This window comes from Juglans microcarpa x Juglans regia, chromosome 5S (assembly GCF_004785595.1).
Source record: "Juglans microcarpa x Juglans regia isolate MS1-56 chromosome 5S, Jm3101_v1.0, whole genome shotgun sequence".
Taxonomy (NCBI): Eukaryota; Viridiplantae; Streptophyta; class Magnoliopsida; order Fagales; family Juglandaceae; genus Juglans; species Juglans microcarpa x Juglans regia.
In genome coordinates, this window is record NC_054603.1 from 4,870,429 (window position 1) to 4,884,547 (window position 14,119).

General features: G+C 34.0%; 2 protein-coding genes across 3 annotated transcripts; both read right to left on the reverse strand.

Moving 5' to 3' along the window:
* Window positions 1–3,959: 3,959 nt before the first annotated feature.
* LOC121268638 (WUSCHEL-related homeobox 9-like) lies at window positions 3,960–6,521 on the reverse strand. Its single transcript, XM_041172972.1, has 3 exons — window positions 6,245–6,521; window positions 5,004–5,813; window positions 3,960–4,532 (listed from the first exon to the last, which is right to left on the reverse strand). The coding sequence occupies exons 1-3, from the start codon at window positions 6,354–6,356 to the stop codon at window positions 4,294–4,296; spliced, it is 1,161 nt and encodes a 386-aa protein (XP_041028906.1). The 5' UTR covers window positions 6,357–6,521; the 3' UTR covers window positions 3,960–4,293.
* Window positions 6,522–11,592: 5,071 nt separating this feature from the next.
* Window positions 11,593–13,587, reverse strand: LOC121268640 (rac-like GTP-binding protein RAC13). Of its 2 annotated transcripts, none has more exons than XM_041172974.1 (7): window positions 13,302–13,582; window positions 13,133–13,220; window positions 12,937–13,046; window positions 12,773–12,836; window positions 12,319–12,383; window positions 12,161–12,226; window positions 11,593–11,915 (listed from the first exon to the last, which is right to left on the reverse strand). In XM_041172974.1, the coding sequence occupies exons 1-7, from the start codon at window positions 13,398–13,400 to the stop codon at window positions 11,817–11,819; spliced, it is 591 nt and encodes a 196-aa protein (XP_041028908.1). In that variant the 5' UTR covers window positions 13,401–13,582; the 3' UTR covers window positions 11,593–11,816. The 2 variants fall into 2 exon arrangements, 1 of the variants encoding a protein (XP_041028908.1); XR_005941194.1 differs by having other exon boundaries at window positions 11,895–12,022; window positions 12,053–12,226; window positions 13,302–13,587.
* Between the last annotated feature and the right edge of the window lie 532 nt (window positions 13,588–14,119).

Consider the following 14,119-nt stretch of genomic DNA (forward strand, 5'->3'; position numbering starts at 1 on the left):
TTATTTTAAATTTATAATAAGTAATCTAATGTAAATTAAAATCTTCAAAAATTTTGACTTTAACCAAAATTTCAAATTTTAGTCAAAATTGTTAGTCAAAATATGGACTTGGGTCTAAGCGTTGGCCTGTAATGTCTTCGGTCACTTCATTTCTCGCTTTTACAACTTGTCTTACTATATCCATCACTCGGTTCCTAAAAAGCATGCATGCACTTAATTGACAGCTAAAAATATGGACAAACCTACACCTCCTGGTGCTCTACCATGTATTTTCATATATTTTTTTAAGTTATTTTTTATATAGTTGTTTTTAATACTTTTAAATATTTTTAAAAATAAAATAAATTTAGAATATGATTAAAAACACTTCCTTAATTAAAAAATAAAAATAAAAAATCATTAAAAAATAATTCCTTAATCACAAAGTAAAATAATTTTATTTTATTTTATTTCGTGATTAAGAAAGTATTTTTTAATAGTATTGTGAGTTGTTTTTATTTTTTTAAAATATTTAAAATTGTTAAAAAAATCTATATAAAAAAAAGAACTAAAAAAAATACATAATAAAACACATATTAGGGCCCAACGGGAGCTCTAGCATTATTCGTAAAAATATTGTAGAATTACTATTTAACTTTCCAAAGAATTCTATGCAATTGAGATTTTTCTTCCTGTTATTTTTGGCAAACTTACATTTTTGACAGATAAAAATGTTATTCTTGCAATTGAGAGTTTTTTTTTTTTTCTGTTAATATTATTATCTTACAGTGGAGTTTTCATTCACATGTGGATTATTTCAATAATATTATTTTTTACCATTGTGTAGAGCCAATATAAAAAACTAACTTATAGAGTCATGACATCATGCATAGCCGTCAAATCATACATTTCAGAGCTTAATTGAAACCCTGCTTTTATATTTTTCCTTACGGAGAAGATGTACTCGAAACTCATTGAAGATTTGAACTCTCAAGATTAGTTGGAATTTGGAACAAAAATCATACCAACTTGCTTGGAAGTGGAGAGCTTTTTCTTTCGTTACTAACAATTTAAACACGACTTTTTTTTTTTCCTTTTTCATTTCAAACGCATCATAGGAAAAAATAAATATTTATGATGTGTTATAATTATTTATGTAAAAAATAATTATTTGTGACAATAATCAATTTATTTTAACAAAAAGTAATTATTTTGATAGAATTAATAAACAGTTTTGAATAAATTTGAACACGGTACATGCCAACATGATATAAGAAGTACAGTACGAAGAGACAGATCACATGTTAGCTTTTAACCATGGTAACTAGTCTATTCCCAGCTGATCACTAGGCCTCTACCAACGAAAATAATTGATTCTACCTAATTTGGAGTCAGAATTCACGGGGATGATGTTAACATTTTAATTTACACGAATTCGGAATCGTATTGGATGAATTTGAACAAGTGTAAGTAATATCTTATTCGGTCATGTGGAAAATTTCGTTACAAGAGATTGAGTTTTTTGAGTTAAATTATTTTACCTCAAAAAACATAATTTTTGTCCTTAATTATTTTTAAAGACGAAAAAATTTTATTTCTATTTTTTCTCAAAAAGATTGTCTTAAAAGGTTTTTGATTTTCATATCAAAAAATGATTTTTTAGGAACAAAATTAGGTGGAATTAGTCGAACTTGTTCAAAAGGATATTTTTTTAAGATGAAAAATTTTGGCCTCAATAATACGTTCGAATGGAATAATATAAATTCAAACTGACACTTACTATTCGAACTATAAGAAATATTCATTCGAACAAATGACCATATTTGATCTTGTTCGAACGGATTGAGTGTTCGAACATATTTTATGCGTTCGAACAAATAAAGTTAGTTTTCAAATGACTTGCATTCGAATATAAATTATGTCCATTCGAACAAAATGTTTATTTTTGAAATTATTTCCATTTGAACGAGATTTTGCATATTGATATTGTTCAAATAAATATTTTATTATTAGAACGGACGTATAGACTGTATTTCTCGATTGTCATTTGAATGCATTATTTCGTATTCGAATGAGTCTATTTTTGTTCGAATGGATTTATAAATAGTAATTGACCGTTCGAACAGGTTATTTACCGTTCAAACGGTATTAATCATACAATACAAAATTTAATGAAAAATACTATACTAATATTACAGAAATTGTAATTCAAACATCACAATTGTTCAAATATTTTGAAGCATCATAATAGAAAGACAATTAAAGAAAAAATAAATTTTAAGATTGTGCTAGTGATATAGAGTTTTGGGATATCACGATTGACTTGAACTGTTCAAACATTTTTGGTTAGTCAACTGTAGCCTCTCTTCTAATCTCGCTTCTAAATCCGCAGCTTGATCTAATTGGATCGGCAACTTTTTTTCCTTGGATCTCAATCATTCTATCTCAAGTGTTGCTTCCTCTAATTTATTAGTCTTGTCGCCATTTGATTTGGCTCGAGAATAGGATGATGATATTGATGATGATTTCACGCAACGTCCTAAGCCCCTCAAGCTATACGTTCGAATGAATAAATGTGATGTTTGAATATGTTCGAACTAAATATGTGTCGTTCGAATGGTCTTGAAACCTTCCCGCTAGATTTTGCCATCAAATCTATACCGTTCGAACCAAACAATTTCGGTTCGTAAGGTTTTAAACTTTTCCCGGAAAAATAAAGTACTTCCCGGCCAAGATTTGTTTGTTTGAATATATTTTTTGACCATTCGAACGGTAATGACTTTTTGAGATGATCTTATTCATCACAAAAGATCCAGTTCGAACGGATATTTAGACGTTCGAACGGTTTTATCAAGTCATCCAAGTTTTGAGACGAAATTTAGCGACCAATAATTACTTTTAGGGATGAAATTCAGTTCATCCCTTAAACTAAAATTTGTTGTAGTTTTTATAGATGCTTAATTATTAGATATCTTACAATTCTGACAAGAAAATGAAGAATGTGTGATCACGTTAGGTAGATAATAAGAACTTGTGGTGCATGGGTAATTCGATCGTAAACACGACAATATCTTTCAACTATATGGTATTTATGATCAATTGCATCCAAATTATATGCATATTTGCATAGCAGAGGAACATTCCATTTAACTTACATATATAATGTATATAGTACTTGTTTTTATAAACTATGATAAAAAATAATTAGATCAATCAGTCAGTCTAGTATATATTGTATATGAAACAATCATCCTTATTACATTTCTTAAGATCACTCTCAAATAAGTTCCAATCCTATTAAGTTTTTTTCCTCATTAATGTTGCATAGTACATTCAGATCGATTAAGACACTTTTAATGTGGGTTAAATTTGTATTTATGCTTACGTGTGTGTGTATATTACGTTCTCTTAATTAATGAAATGCAATTTTTTTACACTTTAAAAGTTAAAAACTAAATAATAATTTTCATCTAAAAATAAAATATTTTCACTTCAAACGATAGTCCACAAACCCCCTTCTTCAAAAACTTAAAAACCAGTTTGAAGTCTTCACTCGATTGCGTTCATGCATGCACCCATCCATAATATTATATGTACGTGTGGATACATATAAGGTTGTACGTGTATCATTATTTCTCGATAAAATTATATGCTGCATGGCCTACGCCTTATGGAATATTTAGATTAATTATATCCGGTAATTTCAATTTCAATGATTACAACATTAAATGTCGATCATTAACATGAGTACTTCCCAAAAGTAGTCTCAAATTATATATATGGTAAGGAGTAGAAGTTCCAACTGTTTACTGTTAATTAATTTGTAATCTCATGATTACCTTACGTGTGTTAAAAAAGAACATATGTATTCCATTTATATTGTTTTGAAAGAGAAGCATCACACGGTGTACTGGTCCACAAATTTCATGCATGTTATCCAAAGACCCCTAATGCACAGACTTCTCACAAATGCCTAATTTCAAAACGAATTATAAATAAAGAAAAGAGAAGCGCTTCTTCTTTAGACAACACAGGAAGTCAGGAACCATAGCTTAGCCATAACAGCCAGCCCATATTTTCAGCTTCCATACTTCTAAATCTGCAACCCAATAAAAAGATTTTGATACCAAAATAAAAAGCTTTTAGAGTTCACATGCACAAGGAAGGTACGTAACGCAAGCTGATCACAAGCTTCAACATGGCGTACTTGTCAGGCAACTATATTCTTTTATTGTCGAACCTCAACAACATTCTGATCAAGTACCAATCAAACAAGTTTCACATACGCACTTAACCAAGCTAGCAGCTTCTTAATTAATTGAAATCGGAGGCGCGCACCAGATAGTAAAATGCGCCGTCCAGAAGTGGCTGGAGGGTGACACCCCACTCGTTGGTGATGAGGGGCTGACCCGAGGAGTGAATCAGCACCGCATCATAGCCAAAAGCCTCTCGCACGTTGAAGGGCCCCGTGGTCACCTCAAAGGCCACCTCGTTAATGAACACCGTCGATTTCGCCGGACCACCCGTGCCAACTGCACCCGATTCCCCAACACCTGCCAGCACCGAATCCTCTTCTCAAATTCGTATGTATGAAACTGACGCAGTAGGTCAACCAAGAGAGACTGCTGCCAAGCCATGCATACGTCCGTCTAGACACAGATCGTAAATCCCGGATCCAAAACACGAAATTTGTAGTCCTAACTAATATGACAAACATGTCCTTCACCGTGTGTGTACCAATTAAACTTTCATACGTCAATCATGTCCAATATCTAATGACAGTGGAATTAGTGGTATATGTTTTTATATTATATATAATTAATTAACAAGGTTAACAAGGGCATGAAAAATATCTTGCAACGCGCCTGGTGTTCTTTGAACTTATCTGTTAATCGAGTTATGCCATTTGAAAAATAGTTCATTTTCACTGATCCCATTGTGGAAATGGTAATTCAGTGAGGAGGGAAACATATGTATATATAATCATGCAATATCCAAACAGATTGAAGTTTTTAACTTTTTACCTTGAACTTGATCGATGGGGGATGAAACAGTACCAGTATAAGTAGCTGTAGTAGAGGGAGAGACCGCAGTTGTGTGAGTAATTGGATGAGTGGTCACAGCGTAATTCTGCTGATGATGGAAAAACTTCATGGCTTTCTCATCTTCTAGACTTTTCTCTGAATCACCATGGTTCATTATCTCACTGATCAAGAGACTCGTGCAAGGCCCAACAGTGTCCTGTTCAGGTACCTGAACGACATTTGATAGTTCAGAAAAGCAAAACCCTTGAGTGAAACTAGCTGTTCCTCCCTTATGGTGCACCTGATCTCCTGTTATCTGTTGCACCGGGAAGAAGAAAGGTTCAGGTAAATTTTCTCCGCGGGACTGAAAAAAGGTATGGTTCACCGAGGCTGTTGGAGAATTCGAAGCGTCCGTAACATTTGGAAAGGCGACCTTGGAGGTGGTCATCATTTGGGGTGCTTTAGGAGATGATTTTTCGGAAGAGGATGATGAGGATGAACGTGCGTTTATGGCGGCAGCAACGGAATTAAGTGAAAGATTGTTTTGGGTATGCTGGGACTGGTTTTTTGAGTTTTGGAGATGGCGGAGCTTGTTCTTACTTCTTGATTTCCGGTTCTGGAACCAGTAGAAAACGTTGGCATCACCTACTTGACCATACTCTTGCAATTGAGCTCTGATCTTTCGTATCTCGTCCCTTGGAGGGTTCACCATGCCAGAGTTGAAAATTGCTTCTAGTATGCGAATTTGCTCTGGTTTTGGATTCCATCTAGGCTTTGGCTCCGGACTCCGCTCTTGATCACACCCAGGAACTATTAAAAAATAAAAAATAAATAAAATTAATGCAGACAACTGAGCTCCTAAATCCATGAGAGCTTCCTCTACTTTTGGGGTTATATTGTAATTGTAATAAATCATCCCCAGGTGAAAAGGTCATATCGATCGGTATATAGAACACGATGCGTCCTTGCATCCCAAGATAAATAAATCATTTTTTGTTGTCGTCATCAATTAGATGAAAATCTTAAAATTTAAAGGTATTGGCCAATATTTAACTTCTCATATTAGTCCCAAATTCTCAAAAATGAGAACATGTTTTGCCAATTAATTGTAGTGAACTTCCATTAAAAATTATTAGCTTCCGAGATCTACACTGGAAAAATGTTAAGGAGCAAGAAAGCAGATGGAAAGTGTATAACTTTGAACGAATGATTGGTTTAGCCAAGTCCGAATTTTGTTATACCTGAAGTGTTAGGACCTCGGTCACATGAGTTGATGTCATGCTGCCATTGGTGGTGGGTGTTGCCGGGCTTTGACTTGAACATGCTTGGCCAGTGTCTGTTCGATGAAGCCATGACGACGACGGTGATGATGATGATTATGATGATCGGCAAAATGAAAGCCAGTTAGCTAATTAAGCAGCCAACCAAAAGAGAAACAACAAGAAGTAGCCCTTTGTAGCTCTTGTTTTTGGCAGTGAGTCCTCAAAGCAAACATGACTTCTTTTATAGACTCCGCACCTACCACAATAGAGATCAGTACTCTATAAGTAAATTAGAATATATTTTTATTAACAAAGTAAGTTAATTAGTACGGTATTGAAAACTAATAAACAGTCGTTCCGTCTCCCAAAGAAAATATGAGGACATACACAGAAGATAGTTGAATATAAAATAGGCAAAACCCGAAACAGGAATCGCCTGCGCAGAGAAATACAAGACAGGAAACCCCAATAAATAAAAAGGGGAAGGAAGATAAGAGAGAGTACCATGTCCCCCATCACTTCCTCACACTTTTGCATTAAAACCGAAATACTTCATGTGCACTACTCAAAGGGACAAGCCAAATTCCCCCCCGAGTAGAAGCAAAAGGAACATGGGAAGGAATACGTGCTGGGTGCTTATTTAGAATCTCCCTCAGAGATGACAGAGAAGCTCTTATTAATGCAATTTTTTTTTTTTTTTATAGCTTTAGAGAAGTGGGGGAGGTGGTTCTGAAGTCTCTGATCGGTTCCAGATTTCTATGTAGAGGATTCTCTGCGTCATTTGGGTTGCTCGCAGGCTATATTAATTGGATGTTGAAGGCCGGGTAGAAATAAGTGTGGGATTATTCTAATGGAAGAGGTTGTTGCAGGAATAAATAGTGGGTGGGGGTGTTCGAAAATATTCAAGAAGGGCTTCGTAGAGTTCTTCAATTGGATTAATGTGGTGGTGGGACAGTAATTGCAAGTCTAGGTTACTTTGGGCAAAGAAGCTGGGCTTTGGATTGACTCGAGGGCCATTATTTATTGTGGATGTATCTTCGAGCGTTTGCTTCTCAATAATAATCTCCTCATTTCAGATCTTCAAAAGATCAGGGTGGAATGAATGGTCTACACGATCTTATAACTAGTTGCATGAAGTACTTTACAGCCACAGTACCATAATTAATAGTCGTGAGGGCAGTCGCAAAACATGCACCTAATCTTATATTATTGGTGACAGTCCAAAAAAGATGGTGAAAAAAATGGGAGGCTAGTGCCATGGCAAGGTAGCAAAGCCTAATTAAGGGTTTGGGCCAAAAATACCTATTTCTTCCCCTTAACAACAATGGTAGGAGGGGCTAGAGGTTGATATAAATTCTTTTTGGGTTGTAATAATCATACAGCATGCTATCGGTTGAAATAGTACTTGTTTTAAGGAGTGTGACGCGAGCAAACTCAAGAATCTACGTACCCACGACCGGAAGATGGATCGAACTAATATAATGTAAGTACTTTAGATACACCAAAAAGATGGGAGTTCAAAAAGATGGAGTTTAAGGTCTGGTTTGAATAGTGAGATGAATAGTGAGATGTGATGAAATGATATGTAAATAATAGTGAAATAGTTTGAATTAATATGTTTTATGGGGGGAAAATTTTATACACTACATTACTAATATTTCACTTTCATCCCATTATGTAAAATGTGACACATTTATCACTATTAGTTAATCATTTGTAATTGGATGATTCTTTATTATCCAATGGTGATATATGTACCACATCTTACATAATTGTATGAGATGAAATTAGTGGGATGGAAATGTGATGTATAACAATATTAATCTTTGTATATTATTTTTGTTTTTGAATTTGAAAAAGTTGAGTTCTTTTTTGTATTTTATTTGAAAGTTTGAAAAAGTTGTAATGATTAGATAATGATTAGATGATAATGTTGAAAATTTGAAATCGAAAAGTATTTATGTTTGTAGTATTTGGATATTGAGATTAGACGGAATGATATGAGATGAGATGAGATGAGATGAGTTGAGAGAATTTTAGTATCCAAACTAAGCTTAAGTATGATGTCCTTTAATTTCAAATATGAAAATTAGAATCCATGATCATCCCAAACACCAAAACCTCGCAAAAGTAAGATTTACAACTTTACCTGGTGGGGAAGAAATATGAAACACAATTCTGGTACTTGACATGGGTAGCATGCAGGTGTCGGTCTGATTCTGACATGCAAAGCTAGCTAGCTTACACAGAGATTGAACTGCATGCCATCTAATCACTTACCTCGTATGTTTTTTACGAAATGAGATAAGTTGAATTGAGATTAAAATTAAAAATTAAATAAAATATTATTAAAATATATATTTTTAATATTATTATTATTTTGAGATTTGAAAATTTTAAATTATTTATTTTATTTTGTATAAGAATTTAAAAAAATTGTAATGATTAGATGATATGAGATGAGTTGAGAGAAGCAAACGAGGCCTTACTCACTCTACACCCTTTCTGTCTCTTTCACACTGATCACAAACAGATAAAGGTTTGGGATTTTTGCTAATAAAGGTATTAATTAATTGAAAGTTAATAAAGGTAGTTAGCTACCTGATCTATCGTTTTTTAATAGCTCACAAATTGATCAGGTTCTATGGTTGGACTTGAACGAGGATCCACATGGACTATGTGAATTATGTAAATGTACTGGTATATGTGGCCTTGGAATTGGCACGCCACAATATGAATGTAAATGCCCTGGTGTGTGTGTGTGTGTGTGTGTGTATATATATATATATATATATATAATATTGTTCATGATATCAGGAAAAAAATAGTTTTTTCTCTCTTGCCAGACATGGAACCAGGGATCGATGCTGATTCTGCATTTCTGCTGCGCGCGCGCTAGCTAGCTATATACTTCTGCACATGATGTCAATGGTTGATCATTCTATTCGATCCAGTTTAGATTTTTTTTTTTTTAATATGTAGCTAAAAGGGAATTATTGTCCTTAACATGAAGAAATGAAACCAATTAAGTTATCCATGTTGTTTATTGTTTGACTAAAGACAAAGATACGTCTTTAGATCAGTACTCGTCGCTATCTACATAATAATCCTCTACTAAACTAATTGATTAGCTAAGCATGCAGGCAACTTAATTGGGAATTAATGATTACCAAGGAAATTAACTGATCTGAACATACAAGACATTTTCTTTCTTTAAATGTTGAACGTCCCGCACATGATAACAATAAATGATGATATTAATCTAATGCAAACAGGAAATGGGTATGTGTGTCTTAGCAAAAATTGCGCCAACAGCTAGCATTGACTAAATGAGAACGTGCAAGCAGTAAATACACAACATGCTGCAATTAAATGCTGGAATTTGGTGCACATGCAAACTAAATAAGGTCCAAATATAGTATGTACAGTATATCGTTGAAGTTTAATCTGAAGACAATACATACATTCTTAAAATACAACTTTGGCGCAGAAACCTTGGGGGCGGGGGGGAGCTAGGAAGAGAGATCTACAGATCAGAGTACTGGCCGGAGATCATGTGTTTGAATTCGAATGTTAACTCGTTAGAAATATTCATGCATGGCACTCAATATTGTTGGGTTTATTTTCTCCTCACTTAAAACCCTAGCTATGATGATCGGTGGGTGGAGTTCAATTGTCCTCCCATGCATTATAATCAATTCCAATCCAAAAACTGGAAATTCTAGTACGATTAATATATATTGGAATTAAGACTAGTATATATTATTGGAAATCATGTAAGTAGGCCGGGGTACTGCTTCTTTCTCTCGTCACTTCCAATGGTTTTCTTATTCTTTTTAACTCTTTTTCATAGCTAGACATACTTTGTCAAGTTTACTTTTCTTTTTTTCTTTTTTCTTTTTAAAACAAATTAAACTTCACTTTTATTAATTGAAAGCACCCTCACTTAAAGTGAGCAGAGAAATAGTACCATAAATAAAACCGAACGAACGTCCATTAACGCCCCAAAACTAAATATAAAAATACAAATTATTTGTACAAGTCTCGATAAAGTCACTTGTAGATTCTTTATAAAAAAAGGACTACTATTGAGACCGATAATTTAACCGAGGAAATTGACTGATAAGCTAGTGCAAATGCACTTTTTTTTTTTTTTTTCCTTTTCTTTCAATTATTTTTTATATATCTTTAAATATTTTTTTTAAAAAAAATACGAATTCATTAATAGTCACTTTCCTTAATTATTAAATAAAAAAAATAAAAAATAAAAAATAAAAAATTCAATCGGTCACTTTTATTAATTCAACTAGCATTTTCCTTATAAAAAAAATAGATCACACTATGAAAAAGTGTATTTTCTTTGTTAGTGGGACTTACATTTTTACAAAAGGTCTGCCTATCATTTGGGATTAGAATTATAAGTTATCCAATATTGTAATTCCCCACTTAATGGAAACAACTTTTTATCATTTATATTTCGAGCAATATATATATATATATATATATATGTGTGTGTATGTATCATGCCCTTGATGATGAAATAGTTCTGCATCGAATCACTCTTATTAACAGCTAATTAATTTACAATATCCTTTACTCCCAATAAACAAATCCAAGTTCGAAAGACTACATTATATTAATATTGTGTCGGGACTCGGGATCATATATACCAAGGCAAACCGAATCGAAAGTTGAATGATAGGAAGGTTAGCTCTTAGGAAAAGAACAAATAAAATGGAAAGAATGTCAACCGTTCGCACTGTATTGGGAGTGGCTTGAGATCCATTGCCGGTAGGGAATTGTGTGTGTGTGTGTTAGAAGAAATACTTGGTGTTAAATATTGCTATTAGTAGTACTTCAGTACACATCACGTGTGGTTGAGAAATCTAGCTAGATAACGACTTAAACAGATATCGATCATATAATTAAAAATGCCTGTTCAAATTTTCTGCTTTGGACAGATCAGCTAGCCTAGATTTATAAGATGATATTATTAAAACTCGAGAATGATTTATTTATTTGATTTACCTATTTTTGGTTAGGGTATAGGTACAGTACCCTTCATTACCCTATAATATATATATAGCATGTGGTGGCTCCATCAATTGATAAGGATGAAGCCAAAAGAATGATGATCGGAAAAAGTTTTCTAAATGAGTCAGAGCCGGCTGATCAATATTCATAAAAATTGTCAAATGTATGTGGTTGGTTGACATAACCCTCAGTTTTCAAAATAGAGATTTATTCATAGAAATCAGTACTATTGGTCTCGTACAATATAAGTATACAAGTAAAGTCAGGAATTATTTTGCCATTAACAAAAAGAATGATCAACTTAATACTGCTTATACTAATTTCATATGGCATATAAATCAATGTGGATATATATATATATATATATATATATATATATTGATGGGAAACGTCCTCCCAAAAAATGTCCCATTGCTCCAGACTGAGCTTATACGTATTAGAAAAGTATATAACAATTAAGAGAAACAAAAATATAGATTACAAGTGACATTAATCACGATCGATTTCGTATTGGCCGCTAGAGGAAAGCACACGTTCTTTGCTTGCGTGGTTTCTTCTTTGTTTTCGGTGGCCTCAAAGCAACCTTTATGGCGCCATCAAACACGGCCTTCACATTCTGAAAAATCCAGAAACGAGAGAGACTTTAAAATTAGCAAGATCTGTAAAAGTTGTCGTTCAAGCAATATTTTTATTACCAGAAACAAACAGAGGTCTTATATATATATATATATATATATATATATATATATATATAACTTCGCATTGGGATTCTTGAAGTTCTGATTGATACTTCTCTGGTAAATATTTTAGCCATTTTTATCATACTTATTTGGGCTGATTATTCAGGAAATAGGTTTGTACCTGCTGAGTTTTGGAACTGCACTCTATGTAGAAGACTGCGCCGATCATTTTCTTCAAGTCCTCACCCTAATCATGATCAAATATCTCATGTTGAACCAACAGATATCTGATTAAAATGACTGTAAAAAAATAGCTTTAATGAAATGATTTGCGCATACCTGAGCAGTTGTTATCGGTGTTGCTCCAGGATGATCAGACAAGAACTGCTTGTCTTCTCGTAAATCTGCAGATATACGTTGTCTAATAAGCACTTGATATATATTTAGAGTAGAAAAAATTAGATGATCAGGATCAAGGAAAAGTAAAAATTACGACGAAATGGGAAGTTCTGCTAAGTTTTTAACGATTTTAATTACTGGCCGGTTGTAAAAAATAGCAAAGGTATGATTTGCATTCCAAATGTACTACTAATTGGAGTACTAAAAGAACCGACGGAGAATCGATGAGTAGAAGCTCCTAAGGCCGAGGAAGCACGAAATTTGGATAACAAATTTCAGATCAAATTATCAGAAATTCGAATAATCAACAGAGAAAACATGGAAATGTAACCAATATGGAACAGTACTTTGTCATATGGAAATAACTTGTGCTTCTAAAATTAAATTGTCTTACCAAGTTTGGTGCCCACGAGTATAATTGGCACGTTGGGGGCATAATGCTTGAGCTCAGGGATCCACTGCAAGACACGAATCCAATTATCATTGCAATGTCGACTCACAGATTGGAGAGAGATCTTGGGTAGAAGAAAACATGAAAAAACAGACAAAAACCAAAACCTTTTTGGAGATGTTCTCATAGCTGGCCTTGCTGACGAGAGAGAAGGCCAACAGAAACACATCAGCTCCTCTATAACTTAGAGGCCTTAGCCTATTGTAATCTTCCTGTCCTGTAATACACAAAATTATGTATGCTAACTCAGATCAGAGACCATTCAATTCCTAAAGTAGCATTTGAGAGAGGTGGAATCATGACCTGCAGTATCCCATAGGCCAAGGTTCACAATACTACCATCCACGACAACATTGGCACTGAAGTTGTCGAATACCGTTGGAACATAATCCTGCAAAAAAGAAAGAAAGAACATGATAAGCACGCACTGCTTTCTACGGTGAGAGCCAGAAATGATGAAGATCAATCATACCGTTGGAAAGCTGTTGCTGGTATAGGAAATGAGCATGCACGTCTTTCCCACTGCGCCATCCCCCACAGTCACACACTTGATAAATCTGGCTGTGGTCATTTCCGTAGGCCCTTAATTACTGTTTTTTCTTCCTTATAGCCAAGAAGCATGCAAAACGCCTTCCACTTATAACCGAGTGGAGATCGACTTGAGGAGAAAATGAAGAGTTTTTCTAGTATTCAAAGGAATGAAAGGGAAAGGCAGGAACTTAACTACCTAGAAGCATAGCTTCACCCACCTTAGTTGAAACTTTCATCCAGTTTAAAATGATTGCTCTTGGGCTTTTCTTTCCTTTAGGTGCAAGGCCAGAGCCAGAGAGGTTAGCAAAGTAGGTTTGGTGGGAGTGTTAGTTGGTTAAGTGTATGACAAGGGATAGGGGAAAGCATAATGAAGAGAGATGAAATGCTTAATTGGTTAGCAAATGCACTATGATGAGATTTGGATTGACCTAACCTAATGGAGTTAAAAGTGGTTATGACCTAAAAGTGTTCTGTTGGGTCTCACCATTATTATTGCTCGATCGGCTTTGTGCTTATCTCGGCGAACTAACTAAAAGCTTGCACCCATTGATATTCACAAAAGAGCAATGTTAGTTTTCCTTTTAGATATTGTCAATCACTTAAAATGATAATTACTTTAAATCTTGTCATCCTATGTCATACTTGATGTGACAAATTTTAAGACACTCTCATTTAAGTGGTTAATAGATCAATAGGCCACTTGAAATATTTTACTTCAACAAGTACCATGACTAAAAATATTCATAAGTGGCCGGTTGA